The 16857-nt window shown below is 47.4% G+C and overlaps 1 protein-coding gene across 2 annotated transcripts in view; it reads right to left on the bottom strand.

Annotated features, from left to right (window-relative positions):
• rasgrf2b (Ras protein-specific guanine nucleotide-releasing factor 2b) overlaps positions 1–16857 on the bottom strand; it is a 62279-nt gene that overhangs the window by 7317 nt on the left and 38105 nt on the right. The window contains exons 13-21 of one of the 2 annotated variants that reach the window (XM_036526310.1): positions 16322–16404; positions 15221–15469; positions 14180–14272; positions 12855–13258; positions 10377–10502; positions 8745–8834; positions 7699–7805; positions 2761–2873; positions 2035–2095 (exon numbers count right to left, since the gene is read on the bottom strand). In XM_036526310.1, the coding sequence (XP_036382203.1) occupies positions 2035–2095; positions 2761–2873; positions 7699–7805; positions 8745–8834; positions 10377–10502; positions 12855–13258; positions 14180–14272; positions 15221–15469; positions 16322–16404 (1326 nt within the window). The remainder of the gene's footprint in view (positions 1–2034; positions 2096–2760; positions 2874–7698; positions 7806–8744; positions 8835–10376; positions 10503–12854; positions 13259–14179; positions 14273–15220; positions 15470–16321; positions 16405–16857) is intronic. The other variant, XM_036526311.1, reaches the window with a different exon arrangement.

The raw sequence follows: 16857 nt of genomic DNA, 5'->3' as shown, positions 1-16857 counted from the left end.
CTTGCATGTTGAAATTGCAGAACCAATTAAATTGCTTTAGTTCCTAAACACACCTACAGGGGGCACTTGAAGATTGGAATACCAAGGCCCATAGGCTTGACCCAATGAATGAGGAGAAGGCTGCAAAATAATGATCAGGCTACAACAGGAGAAACATTATGCTTAAAGTTCGCATGTAGGCGTTAGCATTGATTCAATTTGACAGCAGCTGCATGAAAAAAAGAGATTCCTACTGATAAACACACCCTCAAGGCATAGAATAATAGCTTGCGGTTGTGCAACCTTGAAACCGGTAATTGTGTTGTATTTTACTATTCCGGTACTTTCTACACTCAGATGAATCACAACACTAATCAACAACATGATGTTTGACCTTTGACCCAGAGTAGCTCTTAGAATGTTTCTCCTTTAGATGAAAATAAAGATTACACATTTCCTATACTGCCACTGAAGATTTTGAGATAATCGCTGTAACCGGATTCATTCAGTCTCATATACGAGTGGCGTTTTAAAACTGGATGCAAGATTTGAAAACAAAGCATTTAGTCTGAAGCTGTTGCCCAGGAAGTACATTGTTTGCTAAACAAATAACATAACTGTGGATTATGAAAGACTACCAGACTAATATCCTGACATACAGAGGATCGTGCCTCACACAGAGAATGGGAATTCTCTTTAATTAAAGTCCTTCCTTTAAGTGAATCTCTTAGACAATGGAGTCGATTCTCCCAGTCCATGTGCATTACAGGCACTGAACACCACATGCTCTGAGCACACTGCACACCTCCTGTTGCTTCTGTTTTGCTGTCCAAAAGGGAACAGTCATGAAAGGTGGCAGCAACGCTAGAGAACGATCCCTTTAGCCTTTAGCACAAATTAGCCTGAGTACATTCAGTCTAGATACCAATGCACATCTCTGACTCAGAGCTAAAGCACTTGATCAGGAATCTGCTGACCAGCCGAAACAATGAAGGTAAACTGAGGAGGAACTACAACCCTGCAGTTTCCCTGCGGGGGTGAGCTGAGGAGCGATCCTTACCAAAAAGAACATGCAGCAGAGGGCAGCTTCTCTGACAAATCAAATACAGGGTTGGTTGGGTACTAAAAGGGGGTAACAGGTTTCATTTTCTTCAAATGTGACCTTGGCTGCTCCAAAACAAGCGGAGGAACACAGGAATTCTGGGAACCAAGTTCAGACCCAGTCAGGCCATCGCCTCATAGGGCGAGTTGTGTCATAGCCAGTACCTACAACATTCATCTCACTGCATGTGGTAAGTTTTAGTGAAGCTGCTTTTAACACCCTCCCATCATTTTTTTAATCTGCGAACAAAGGGAGAGTGAGCTTTCATGAACCCCCTCATGGGAGGACCTACCATGTGCTGCCAGTCCCCAACTTGTTAAAACAAATCAGGAGACTTTAATGTCCATGACAAAACACTGGGATGGGTTGGGGTCACTCTGAACACATGATTGCCCCCCTCATTTCAGGGTTCACGAGCCCTCTCTCTCCAATCACGACCGTCAGCAGATGTGCGCAGAGTGACGTCAAACCGCTGATCACGATTCAACTCAACAGCTAAATCAGAGCTATCTAATTAAGTGCTCAGCTGGTGTAAAAGCCAGAATATACTGTGTGCCCTCGGGACCACAGCTGAGAAAATGTGCGAAGAATTTTCCCTCAAAGTGTGGAGGAAATATCAATTTGCAAGTGCAGTTGGGAGAGTGCTGCACCAGAAGTGGCAAATTTGCAAACCCTGTGCTATAACGATGTGCAACGGTCTCTTAACAATTACAACATAATCGGATTATTTTAAAGGGTTTCTCTGCTGTATTTACGTCTTATGATAACTTCGCAAACACAACCGATTTCAGCAAATTTTCTGAATTTCATTTCTCATGCTAACGCAATGATCATAACCGACTTCAACACAAAATGAAACCATAACCAGAGACCCACGCTGTACATATCCAGTGTGTTGTAAGATGGCATATAATGCCTGTTGTTTCTATGGTTACCAGGGTAAATGTACTCACCATCTGCAGGATGTCCTCGATCCTGAGCTGTGCATCGTCCTGGTCATCTTGCGAGAGTGCGCTGTGAGAGAAATGAAACCCTCAACGTCAACTATGCAATCACTGCATCCACTTCACCTATAATGCAATGGGCAGGTCCATTTTTAAGCAGCATACAGAAAGCATCACTAGTTTTGGCAGCAGTGTTGTAAATCTGCAGTTGGGTCTATGTTTTCACTGACTGTAACTCCAGCCCAGATGACCACCTGCAGAACCGTGAACCATGATGCTCAGTGTCATTAAATTGGTCCTAACTGGAACTCAGGCTCCATCCACTGGCCTCTGTTAAAGACTCCAGCTGCCATCATGCTTTACATACCCTGCTTCATTTTGCTGTGGGTTATATCTAGTGATGCGAGCGTGAGGATTCATGGACCACATAATGTAGGGGGCTTCCCTGTCCATCATCAACCAATCAATAGACTTTGCTCCCCATATTACCATGCTGTGATTTATGTGTAGGACATGATGGCTGCAGTCATTTTAAGCTTTTCAAAGCCTCTTTCTTCACATACCACTAGCAGATGTCTGTGGTGCAACATCAAAACTAGACCATCGCCCAATTCAACAGTTAAATCATACTTGTCTAATTAAGAGTTCAAACGGAAGGAAAGTCTGATGAAGCTTCACTGTGACATCACCAGTGACACCCCGACCACCACCAACAGGGAAACCTCAGTGTTATACCTCAGTATGTTCGCTGTGGCTTTCCTCTCCTGGGGCAACAGATCCGGGTCCCTCAGAACCTCCTCCAGCAGGCAGATCACGCCCATCTTCAGCTCCCCGTTCATCTCAAAGTCCTACGGAACGCGGTAGCACACCGTGAGGTTGCGAGATGGCAGTGGCCTAACTTTCACCATGTCCCTGGCTTATGTCATGTGTTAAACCTGACACCAGTAGGTTGTGGGTTTAAATCCCCAGAGCTGAACCATGCCAATAGGGTTTCCAAAGAGATATCCCCTGCCTCTCTATTTGGCTGTCATTGTTATGGAGACCGTTCCAGGCCTCGTGATGGAGCGGAGGTCCCACAGACCACGCCACGGTCGGGGGGAATGGTGAGGTTGACCCACGGTGACGTTGCGTGCGCCTAATTACCCACGTGACGGACGTGGGAGCTCAGTGGAAGAGATGCCGAGGTGCTCCTCCAGTGACACCCCATCAGACCTCATTACAGACTCCTGCCCATTATCTCGCAAGGGTTCGCCATGCGTTCAGACCCAGTTAAGTCACGGTCATTGGTGGTTTTATCCTCCCCCATGCCCTGGAGGGGTGAAACCCCGCGGAAGATCTCCAGGTCCTGCTTGGCTAGGCTCCCAGCCTCTTCGGCACTCAACAGCCACATCTCGATGAGAACGACCCCGTAAAAACTCAAGCATTACCAGGCTCACCTGCCAAACCTTCCCTCTCCCATTTAAACCTTGGACCTGCCTCTTCTGCCTGGCTTTCTCCTTGCCAGCTTCCCCTGTCTGGTTCTGACTCATTCCCATCTTATGCTCGACCCAGCGCTTCAAGCCTTTCCCATCCATAAAACAAACATAACTATTATTTGTAGCTATGAGCAAGTACATGAAAGTGTACTTTGGCACAATGATGTGCTTTTCGCTTGAAATGAAGAAACAGCCACGCAAACCGAGTCTAGGACCTGCACAAAGAGCACCCTCTGACCCGCCTCTGCAGACACGCGCCGCACAAACGAATTTGCGTTCGCCAGTCGGCACAGGGGTGGGATGTGGGCCACAGCACACGTGTAATTAGAGAAACTCGTCGCCCTCCTAAAAGCATCGGGACGACGCGCCGGCTTCCGAGGCCATGCATTAGGGGCTTCAGTTTGAACGCGTGGCATTCAAACATTAGGCAGGGGGAGGGGGGAAGAAGGGTGGGAGAGCGGGAGATGACACCAAACTGTGCTGTATGAGGGCCAGTGGAGCATGCAGAGCTCCTGAAAGACAGAAGGAGACAGGAGCGAGGAAACGGTGTTGACCACCAGGGATCAAAGCAATCCAGCACTCTCCCCGCGCTCTATTAATCCTCCCCCCAACATACACACACACACACACACACACACACACATGCACATACTCCACAACCCACCACATCAACCTGCAACATTACAGAGAGAAACACCGAAGAAACTGCCAGGACCCTGCAGGGTTGGAGGAAGGCGGAGGCCTCTGATTGGTCGTTTTTACAGCGTTTTCCCTATCATTGGCTGCTGATAATGACAGAGAAATGAGGTGATGGGGTGTCTCAGGTGCTAATTATGTACATGGTCAAGGCTGTGCAGCCTGGTAGGGCCCACCACTCAGCAAGTCCCCGAGGAGCACCCTGTCAGAGGCTGGAGTGCTGGAGGTCCCTCATTAAGGAGAGCAGCTATGCTCACAGAGGCACGCATGCCACTATTAAACCAAAGAGCAATGTCACACAAAAGGGGGCACGTTTGAAATGGTGATTTTTTCCCCTTCTCCTCTTCCACACCCTTTGTATTCTGCTTTATTCTCCCTTCCCTTATTTATTCATTTTTGCCCCCTTCCCCTCCACAATGCCTTTTGGACTTGGCTAGCGCGGCATAGCTGTAAGTGTAGTGTTATGGATCAGAGGTTCATCAGGTTCAAATCCCACCCGAGACACTACTGCAGTGCACCAGAGTGAGGTACTTCACTTCCATATTATTCCACCAGTCATACTTGCGCTGTGTAACACAGTTACACTCTGTGTACGGGGTGTAAAATTACACATTTTTTAAGTTTCCCTGGACAAGGTTGTGTGCTAGGCAAATAAACAACACTAATGCTGCAATATAAACCCAGAATGTTCTCAGGAGCTAATCCATGCTACTGTGCTGTGTCTTCATTTGAGCAATTACTGAATTATTTAAAAATGCCCCTTCCTACATATAACATTTAAAGGGTAGTAACCTCTTGACTGCACTATTAAGAAATATTTCTTAAAGGCGTGAATGTAGATTTGGGGTTGGTGCTATTCATAACACAAGGAATAGAGCTCTCTCCTGTCTAGAGATAAAGCAAGTGCTAACAGGTTGTGCACAACGCCTCCGTTAACAAATTGTTATCAGGCCCTTGGCATTTCAGCTCTCACATTTTCAGGCCACACATAATTACAGCTGTGATGCAGGAAATAAAGTTTAATAGAGAGAGGATTGTACGGTGCAGATGCTGGTTGGGAAGCCACTCTTTCTCAGATCACTCAAAAGAGGAGCTGTACTTATTCCTCTCAGTGTTTCCAGTCAATGAGTACTGGCCCCACCCTTCCTGCCTCAGTCTTTCATAATTCCTGTACCTTTCCCTCACTCCTCCACTTGTCCCTCCAGACCTCTAATCCCAATCCTCTCCTCTCTCCTCTGCACTTCTGCCTTTCCTTCCCTCCCTTCCCTCCCTCCTTCTTCCCTGCTCCAGAGCTCATTCATTAAAGTGAACTCTGCCTGCTCCTCCTGGCCGTGGTTAAATAGGTCAGTTTTAACAAGCTCTCACTCCCCTTGCCGGGCGTTCACAGAGAGGGCACTCCGTTTGGAATCTGCGAATCCAGGCCTGGTGGATCGATTCAATTATCCCTCAGAGGAAGGCGGAAAGCTAGGCTTTGTTTATTTGCGCATGCATGAAGACCAAATGACCACATGACTACATCACAATGTGCGCGTGAAATGTGTGTTTGTGTGTGTGTGTGTGTATGTGTGGCAGAGGGTAAGGGGGAGGGCAGCCAAGGGGTTGTAGTTAAATTGAGGGGGCAGAGAGCTTCATTTGGAGTTAGAGCGGCTTAATTTGCCGCAGCGAATACGGGGTGACGGGACGGCGGCGTGTCAGAGTGGGAAAGAGCAGACAGATTTCGAAGAGGGAGATGCTTTAATGAGGCACAGGATCGATAGCGCAGACACTGCCGGCGCCGCACACTTGGACAATGGACGGGGACAAAGGGACGGGAAAACACTGTACTCTAAGAAAGCCCTCTTTTTACTCCGGGGACGTTTGGCCACCCATCTGCACTCCCACTTTCATTACAACTCTGTGTCAGGTTTTTTTTTTTTTCATGTTCGTGTATCTATTAACTTGGGGGATGCTAGATGCAGGCGCTCTTTGAGGCACGCTGCTTGGGGGCAGACTATAAAGACCACTGCACTCCAAAGGGTGCATTGGATCCTTTTGTTGCTCCGGCTCGGCACAGAGATCGGAGCTAAGTGTGCGGGGCCCCGGGGGCAATGGGTGACATCTCACATCACGTCACGCAGGCATACAGTAACAACACAGCCATAAAGAGGGCAGGACAAGCACTCTGTGCTGGGAATATTCCCTCCTTCTCACAGCCTTCCCCACTCTCTCCCTTACCAGGTCACTGTGTCTAATCTGGCCGGCACAGACGGGAGCTACGTGCACACCCCAAATTCAAACCATCTTTCTGGCTGTGTGTTTGGCGTGGTTATCACTGATATACCCCAAAAGGTACCTTACTGGTATGGATTTTTGTTTTCAATTGTGCTTTCACATCCAATCCCTCATCAATGATCCTTCTGACTAGCACCGTCTCCCTTGGGCCTTCTACTTCCTTGTTCTCCTTTCCACTCACATTAGTGATTGGCTGATCTCGTCCTGCTTTGCTGTCAGTCAGCAGAGCCGGCCCCCTTTTATGTGTTCCATTCAAAACATTGTGCTGTTTTGCCTTGAAGACATTGTTTTGTCTTTGTTTTTTGTTAGGTTTTTTTGTGGGGGGAGGTGAATTCTCTCAAAACAGTGACCCTGTATGAACAACAGCTCACACCTTTATGTTCATATCAGGATCCACCCAGCTCTGTAAACTGGGGGGCACAAGTTCAACACTACAATCTGAAACCTCCTGGCCCATCTTCCTGAGCATACAGTTATAACTCAGACCCTTCGGTTTCTGCTCGGACCCGTTAACAGACAAGGTAGGAAAAGAGATTACGGGAGCCAGTGACGAGAGCTCCACTTGGACCACTTCCTCGCCCTCCAAGTCTCAGCACTGGCTGCACCACGGTCCCCACGGTGAACTTCCACTGAGCGGCGGGAGTGGAGAGGAGGTCATTTAGGAAAGCGGCCAATGAAAACCTCACTATTGGCCAGCTCCGTATCCTTTTCAATTTTTACCGTTCCAGCTCGGCAGGCCAGATGGAATGAGCTGAACTTCCCTTCTCTGAGAGCGGCTCAGAGGTCCAGCTCATGAAAGTTCCTTACCAACTGGCTGTGGATCTTTAGGATCTTTAATCAGTGAACAGAGTCACACTGGAACAGAGCTCATGTCATCAAGGGTTAAACTCAAGCCAGGACGCTGATAGGATTTAGCAGTTTCAGTGGCTTTGCTGAATTACTCACAAAAATTAAGCAAAGATGACTGGACAGGCTTGACTGGCCCTTCACTCTCATATTCAGGCGCATTTATTTATAGGCATTTATTAATACTTCTGATTGTAAACCATACATGACTAAAGATATTTTTAAATTTTTAAATTTAATTTTATTTTACTTAATGTAAACTGCAATTTACTGTTCGTCCACATCAAATCATTTTTATTACGGTTATAGTGCCAGTGGGAATTTGGAGAGGTAGGAACAGCAGGCAGTGGAGTGCGAGGGGGAAGCTAATGAGGGTTGCACAGACCTGTGAATGCTTGGACACCCAGTGACGCAGCACGTTGAGAACTCTGTTGGTGGCCGCCCTGCGAATGATGAACTCCTTGTCACACGTCCTCTCTGAGTTGTTAAACCCTGGAGGTGAGAGAAGAGAGCAAGAACTGAGTCCAAGTATCCATCGGTTTCAGAACAGCAGGCCCACACACCACAGGCTTCACCAATCTTTCAATACTCTGATCCAAGATGCAAAGTTATCCCAGTTATGTCTTCAGATAACCTGTTCATAACACATTTAGAGCTCTGTAAACTGTACTCCAAAGTTCTTACGGGTCATTGTTAGGCTTCACATGCATCACGCTGTGATGTATGGTGTAGGCATGTTGCTCATAGGGATATTTGTTCTGCGCTACCTGTGTGCAAACACAGCTGTTGTGTACATATTTGTGCACAGTGCTTCAGCTGGAGGTTCAGTCACTGTGTTACTGGCTGTTATGTATCTATGTTATTAACTTTTCTGTTTTCTCTATGAATTTTTCTCTGTGTATTTAATGGATCTTGACACAATGGCATTATAAGTTATTGGGTAAGTGTCTAGTGCTCTGATGGAGCATCAGAAAAATAAACAAATAAATAACACACTTTCATCTACCTTTTACATTATAATATTGTCATTTAGCAGACGGTCTTATCCAGAGCGACTTATTTATTTTTACAGGTTAGTCATTTATACAGCTGGATATTTACTTGCAGCAGTTCCCCAGTGGGGAATCAAACTGGCAACTTTTTGGTTACAAGCCCTGCACCTTATCACACCTTATATGTAAAAGGTGGCGGCTTTTACATATAATCATTGTTTATATTATTATTACTAGTAGCAGCTGCCATAATAGTAGTAGTAGTGGTAGAAGTAGCATTATATGTCAGATATATCCTTCATCCAGGTCGACTGTAACTTTTAATTACATGTTATCCATTTCTCCAGACGGGTATTCACACATGCACCCCTCAGCACTGTGGGAGGGAGGGCTGGAGTAGGGTATTCGCTCAGACTGCACCTGGAAGAGCAGAGCTCACCTGGCGGGCTGCTGTGACCAGCTGCTGCTGTGGCGATGGCGAACGCCGAGGCGGGGGACACCGAGCAGCGGGAGTTCTCGGCCGACTGGACTGCAGAGGAAGACACAAGAGGGCAGGGCGCTCGTTACCATGGCAACGACAGAGTAACGATACCGCAACTCCGAGCGTGCAGCAGTTTGAGCTGTCCTGGGTTTTGTAGGAAGATGGGTCAGTGGACTGACTGTATAATGCCTGCTATGCTATTTCACCTCAATTCTCAATACATACACAATTTAAGTCAAGAGTCTTCAAAAGGCCCCCTTTTAAGAAAATAATTGCCATAATGTAGAAAAAATATGATCAGTGATATGTGGAAAGCACACAGGTGTAACCTGAAGCAGGCAGAGACGGCTTCCCTTTGATCTCAGAATGCAAGCCCTTGGCACATGGAGCTACGCGTACCTTAAACCTACAGCATGAAGCACTCCAACAGCACCTGGCTTTGAAGTGCGATGAGGCAACTCAGAACATACAGCTTACGAGCTAAAAGCAGCCCAGGAGTTTACATTCTGGAGACGGACAACAGGAACTCGCTGGGACAGCGGAACAGAACCGGCGTCTTTTTTTGGCCAGTTCGACAAACTCCCGTCAATTACCAGTACGTGTCGTGGAAATAAAACAAATATTATCTCACCTCGCGTCAACTTTTTTCCTATTTTTGGTTCCCTCTAATGCCATCCAAACACATTATTTGACTGACTTGGGCCCAAGAAAAATTTGGGCTGCGTGACACGAAAAGCACAGTGCCGCCATTTATTAGCAGAACTGGGTTCTCCTTTCAGCCCCTTTGCTGTGACCCTGGGCAGAGAGAGCGATGCTGAATGGGGGGAATCTGACATCCTGGCCCCCGGACCACCCTCTTCCCGGCCTCAGCAGAGGATGCCGACGAGGCCAGCGCTAAGCTCATTAGGGGCCTGCGAGCATGGGAGCTCAAACTCCCGTATGTGACATCGGTTAGCCCTGTCTTGCGTGAGTCATGCAGAAACAATCTCACGCCTTGGATTTTGGCCGGGCGAAACACAGATCTGCAGAAGTGTGCGGAACAGGCTCATAACGGCTGGTTTTATATCCGTGCTCTGAGGCTGATTAAACAGCCGCTGTGGCGGACGGATTTAAAAAAAAAACCCAGTGAACGTTTTAGGCGCAGCAGTCGGTGCATGATGATTGAATTCTTGAGGCAAATCCACAGAGGTGATGATTTTCCCAGCTCGACCACAGTTTTGGCCAGCGCCAATGTGCCAAACATAAAGCCACTAGCTCTGTGGTATTCACAAAAAAATCCACCTCTCAATCAGTTGATAACTGCTGTTACACACGGAATGGCAATGACTAATCCAGCTCTGGTACCCTAAGCAATCAGTGCTGTTACACACAGCGTGATAATGAAGACGAGTTCATTTTCAACACCACAGTAAATCAGTGCTGTTACTCTCAGGGCAGTAATAATGTCTAATTCATCTCCGACACCCACATTGATCAACACCGCTTTACACACTCATCTGCTTTTCCAGCAATCCAATGAGCATCCAGCAGCTCTGTGATCAGCGGCTGCCCAGCCAGTCACGAGCCCGGGTGAAGGAGGTAGGCGCTTACCTCCCGCCTGCCGGTAGCGGAGGTGTCGGGGCGTGGAGGGCGAGCGGCACGGGGACACCTCGCCCGATTCGCTGCCCTGGCCCGTCTCCGGAATGAACTTGTCCAGAGACACGGACTCCAAGACGGCTGTGAAAAGCAAGCAAAGCGGAGTGTTACAGCAGGGATACAGACTCCTAACAGCCACCTGACAACACATGGCTAATCATCAGATCCTGAGACTTTTCTGTTTTTAATTTAGCTAATCCTAACATCATTCAGCGTCATACTACACAGCAGGTTGAGAGACAAAATCCAGGACCGACTATACTGTGGAAACAGATCTAATCAACACTTCCAGCCATCCACTGACAGTGCTGAAGACAGTCTGGCAGCAAGTCTGGTACCTTCCGACAACAGCTATTCTTCTCAATCTGTTTTAATGTGATCTGACATCGCACCTGCTTGCACCTGAAATGACATATCTGTGGAGTGAGAAACGCATCAGATCCAGCTCCTGTACTAATGCCTTATCTCCCAAGGGCACCCGGCCTGAGAATCCATTATAAGGATGAAACAAGGCTACTTTCGCCAAAAGATCCACACTGCCACTGACCCAGGCGAGCAAGCTCCACCCGAAACACCTCAGGCAGGAAGTGGCCAGACCAGCCTTTGGGTGCTGGTGGCGGTGGTGGTAGGGGGTGCCTGTATTTTCATGGCACTCTGCTACATGTTTCCTCCAGTTTGCCCGAGTGTTAATGAAAGTGTGCCTGCGGCCCGTGCTGTCATTAGTGTCAGGCTTTTTTTTTTCTCCTCTCCCACACTCTTTTTTTTATGCTGTCGTTTTTACACACAGACTGCTGAGGGGCTCAATTACAGAGGCCATTAAATGGGATGATCAGAAGACACTTAACGCTTCCACCCTTGGGATCGGCCACGAATCAGTGGTGGTTTAAGCGCCGCTGTCAGGGATGGGGGTGTGGGGGGTGAGGGAGGTGGAGGAGGAGACGCTGGGATTTCCTGCTGGTAACTGCTGCTTGTTTCTGAGTGCTCCCTGTTCGTGCCAGAAGAACCGACTGCCCTGGGTGCTTTACATCTCACGCTTTTTTTTGCTGAGGATCAACACTGGAGCTGTGTGCTGTAATCTAGGACTTGCAGATCTTTTTGTTATTATCATTACTCCAACCCCCGGTGGTGTGAAACATCTGTCTGGTTGTTGACTGGGTGTCTGAGGCTCCTGAGCTTTTCACGACCACCGGCAGAATAAACACACTAGGCCAATTACATTGCGCAGCCAGAAATTCGTTGCACATCGACACGCCAGGGAAATTCCCTCTCAATGTTATCAGCAGCCACCAGTGACACTAAAGAGCAGGCGAAAGCTACTGATGGGCATTTTAACCCATTTAATACTTTGCCCCCAGCTCCCCCTGTCTCTGGGGGTGTCCCCTCCCCCTGGAACCACATGTTTACCACATGGCCATGATCTGTAGCCTAGACAACTGGTTACCAAATGAATGAATGAATGAATGAATGAATGAATGAATGAATGACAGTTATATGGCACCTTTCATTCTCTTTCAAACTAATTAACAATGGAGGGGTGGGGTCTATACTGCGCATAATGTGCATGCCCTCCCCTCTCTGGGAGATGCACAAAGAATGCTCACCAGAAAGCTAACCACACCTCAGCTGGGGGGGAGAGAAAGGGATTTAGTCCGACAGTTAAACACGGGGATGCTTATACTGTCTGTCTGAGAGAGAGCCAGATTGGGAGTTTGGCCAGACCTCCAGGTTACCCCCTGTTTGGGAGGGCAGATGTGCTAGGGTAGTGGGGCTGGAATCAACAGCAGGGAAAATGCAAAATAGAGCCACAAAAATATACACACACATGCACATACAGACAAATCCATACACACACACACACACGTGTCACAGATTGACTGTAACTATAAAAACAAAAGCCTGGCCCTGGCCTAATCAGCCAATGAGGCTGGCTGCGAGTGTGTCACTGTTTCAGCCAAACAGCACTGCAACCCTTTGCTTTGCATTGGCTGTGTACAGAGTGAGACCAAGTTTACATGTTATTTGTTTATGTTTCATGTAGGAGAGTGATTGTTGGCCAGGCATATAAAAACCGTCTTTGTGTCTACCCCCTGCCTGTCTGAATATATCAGCAGCTAAAACAAATGACAGGAAGAGGGTGGTGGAGCTTACCAATCTCCACTCTCTTTGCCAAAACTTTGATCTGGGTGCCAAACAAAACTCAAACAACTCTGTTTCATCTGAAGCCTTTTTTTGGTTTGCTTTGAACCTGAAACCCCTATTTTGACAGGTTTCGTCCTTTTTGATTACTGCAGGGAGGGTGCAGCAAAGTGGTAATTGAACCAGGACTTGATTGGATGCAGCAAAAGCAGTGAGTTATGTTTGCCTTCCTCCTGATCGTTTCCTGACTCTCGGACCTTTGAAGGGGTACAGGGGGAAAGTTAAGGGTTGACTTACCCCTCCGGATGCTCCTCCGTAGCTTTCCGCAGAACGCGTCGATGCGCGGCATCTCGCCCCCCTCCTCCACGGCCCCGGGGCTCTGCTCAGGCGAGGAGGGGCCCCGGCTCAGGTCGAGGGGGGCCTTGGTGTTGGCCGGCGGGGGGGACATGGTGGGGTTGTAGGTGGAGGTGGGGCTGCTGGCGGCAGAGGAGGACGAGGTGATGGACAGGTCGAGGGCCCCCACCTTGGAGCCCACAGGCGAGTTGAGGGAGAGCTTGCGGGTACGGACGGGTGAGGAGGTGCGAGAGGGGATGGAGAGCGGGGGTGGGGATGAGAACTTGCGGCACAGGCGGGGCGACTTGTCGTTCATGTGCTCGCCGCTGCGGTTGTTCTGATTGGTGGCAAAGAACAGTTCCAGAGACCTGAGGGGAGGGAGCCATCCACAGAAATGTACCAATAATTAATATGAATAAAATATGAACAAAATATTGATAATAAACCTTAATAAAACAGGGAAAGAGACAAGCAGGGCCAGGCAGGTACACAGACAAACTAAGAGACATACAGATAGATAATTAGATAGCTAGATAGATGGATGGATAAACTGAAACATAGCTTTGATATATTCCAATAATTTGGCAATTTAGGATGTGCCACCCTCATATACCCATATATAGTGCTGCTATACAGAACTGGACAGAACATAGATAGATAGATAGATACATAGATTGATAGATAGATAGATTCTGTAGATAAATGGTGGTTAATCTGACAGCATGCTTTTCCAGAGGATAGCATTGTCAGATGCAGAGTATGTGTTTCAGTCTGTCAAAGACAACAAGATAACAGAGTCTGTAGTCAGTGGCAGGATACAGCATATATAACATTGCCTGTAGAAGCATGTAGATGAATAGAGGAGATGCATAGACTCGCTGACAGGAATATGTGAAAGTGGAAGGTTGACAGAATGAAATGATTGAGGGGAGATGAAGGTTATGTTTCCCAGCAAGCCATGCCAGGGCTCACATTCGTGTGAATCCACAGAAGCAAACCCTTCTCCGTGCTTTGATGATGTTCAAACATTTTATTTTATGATCACACCGAATCATCTGTGCAGCCTGTGGGCTTGTAGAATATGCCCTTTGTCAAAGTTTGGCTTTGATGGAAGACTGACAGATCAATACTTCAGTGTTTCAGAAGGCATGTGGGCTGGTAGGGGTGGGGGGGGGGGTTCACAGATATTTAGTGGAGCTGATTATCATGGGGGCCTCTACTGTAGTACCAGAAGGAGGGAGATGAAAAGAGAGAGAAAGAGAAAGATATAGAGAGAGAGAGAGAGTTACTTTGACTGGTCCAAGGCTAGCTTCCTGATCTTCAGGCTGTAGTCTGGACAGATGGAGGTGATGGACAAGCGGTCAAATGAGTGATACTGGACCCTGTGTGACAGTGTGGGGGGAAGGGGGGGGCATGAAAGGTAGGTGAGTGACACCACACATGATGACATCACAGTGATGAAAAAAAACTCAAAAGCCAATGCTGCACACCACAGAGGATGCTTTCAAATAACTTGAAATGGCAAAAGATTCCAGACAGCCCTGCCGTCACACTTGCTTGCAAGGAATAAAACGAAACACATTTAAAGGCACCAGTGGCATAGAGGACATCTGCTCTTTAAGGAAATGAAAGGTGTCCTTACGCCTCACGTCTGATCCCTCTGTTTCTGTTACTAATCAAATGAGGGGGGCACTCTGGAGGGGCTGGAATGTAATTACACTGCCAGCAGAGGAAACCTCCTTGATGTGAGAGCACAGGGATCAAATGAAGACAGAGAGAGTGATGTTTCATTCATGACAGCTGGACTTTTGGAGATAGCGCTGCATTATTTCTGATTGTGTCATTTGTGCCCCTTCATGCATAAATCACTGTAGCATTTCCAAGTGTCCACAAAACAAGAAATTATGCTCAACACATCAGAGTGCTTTGCGAGAGATACCATTATGAGTTTTCCAGTCACCTGCTGTGAAATGTGTAGTGATTCCTTGACTCTGACACAGATATAATAATTTAACCTTGTCAGGCCACCAAGAGCACACGCAAACACACACACGCACATGTTCATACATATGCACGCACGTGTACTCACAGATATACTTGTGCAGATGCACACATACACAAACACACGCACCTGCATAAAAATATTTTCAGTTGGTTGAGACCATACCACTCCCAGTATATCTCAGGAGCTAAAAGTAAGCAGTTACACATTTTAGAAGTTAAAAAAAGCACCTCCACAGGCATTCACACACACACACACACACACATCAACCCCTCGTGTGGGGTCTGCGCAGCACCCCGACGCCGGCCTGCTCTTCGGGGACGCTAACCTGACGGGGATGGAGGTGAAGGGCTTCTTGTAGATGTCGGCCAGCTTGTCCATGACGATGGTGGCAGAGGTGAAGATGCGGTAGGTGTGCAAGAAGGTGTTGAGGAAGTCGATAGAGAGGAAGCGCAGGTCCGTCAGCCTCTCCAGCAGCCGCTCCACACTGGCGTAGCGGATCTGCGGCACCTTGCACGAGTTGAGCGTCTTGCTGAAGCATATGTCAACGTCATCTTTGTGGAGGCGCGCATCGGACCTAGTGGGGGGAAGGGAGAATGTGGGGGCAACCGAGCCACTGGTTAACGAGACCTACAGGTCCTCATCTTAATGTGTGTGTGTGTGTGTGTGTGTGTGTGCATGTATTTTCTACATATACACAGTAGGGAAGTGGGAGAGAGTGGGGAGTGGGGCAGAGCTACAGTATCAATCAAAAGTTTGGACCTCCTCATGGAAGGGTTTTTCTTTATTTTTACTATTTTCACATTTTAATAATACAACAGACATCAAACAAATCAAAACTATCTTATATTTTAGATTCTTCAAAATAGCCAACAATTGTTGCTAAAATTAATTTTTTTTGGAAAGAAATTCATACATAGGCATCAACTTCACTACTTATATTTGTCTAAGAAACAAATTTAAAATGTTTAAGCATAAGTCTAGATCAAAATGTCCCATTATCTCAATCAGGTGTGTCCAGATCTAGACCCACTCTGAGTTAAACTATGGCTGAAAAGGTGTGAGCAGGAGCAGGTGTGCCCCGACTCATGCAGAACTGCTTGAGATCCTAACACAGGTGCTAACACAGTGCAGTTTACACATTCTGCCCAGAGAGAATCGAGTGTGCAACCCACTCAAGCCATGACCCTCGCTGTGTGAAAGCTCAGTGCTGAGAATGGGCTATGTGATTGGCAGGTGGATCAGGGTTTTCGAAGAAGACGGCTGACATTACACAGGCAGAACTTCCTCTTTATCCGAGGCACAGAGACATAATACCCGACGGCAGCTTCTGAATCACAGCAGCATAATGCCGATATGAGGGGGGATATGTGTGAACACGGGGAGCGAAGGCGCCGGGATGCTGCCCTGCGGAGCCGTCTGGACTCACTTGATCATGTGAGGCACGGTGACTTTGGAGTTCTCCTCGAACACGCTGGTCATGAGGCCATTACAGCGGATGTTATCGATACACTGAGAACAAAGAGAGAGAGACAAAATGAGAGAGGGAGATCAAAAGAAAGGGGAGGGGGAATAGAGAGGAATAAAAAGTCAGAAAAATGAGATTGAGAAAGGCATGTTTTTCAGTTGAAAAGTTCTTTACTGAAAATCTGTCAAAAATAAATAAATTAGGAGAACAGCATAAAAAGATATTTTTTAATTTTCAAAGTAACCCAACAAAATTAAAACAGCACAATCAAGCAGAAGAGATCCTCTTGTACACACCCTCACACTAACAGAACCCTGATAATGTCACAACCAAGAACGACCTTATTAACCTGACACAATACCCCAAGACAGAGAGAGAGGGAGAAGGGGTGGGGGCATCGCTCCAGATCCCTCCAGCCACACAGGGCACAATGACGTAATATGGTGTCCCTGTTTCAGGAGTAGGGGGAGGGTCCATGTGTGAGTTCACCAGAAGTC

The sequence above is a fragment of the Megalops cyprinoides genome, chromosome 4, assembly GCF_013368585.1.
Source record: "Megalops cyprinoides isolate fMegCyp1 chromosome 4, fMegCyp1.pri, whole genome shotgun sequence".
Classification (NCBI taxonomy): Eukaryota; Metazoa; Chordata; class Actinopteri; order Elopiformes; family Megalopidae; genus Megalops; species Megalops cyprinoides.
This window is presented reverse-complemented; position numbering and strand designations above follow the sequence as displayed.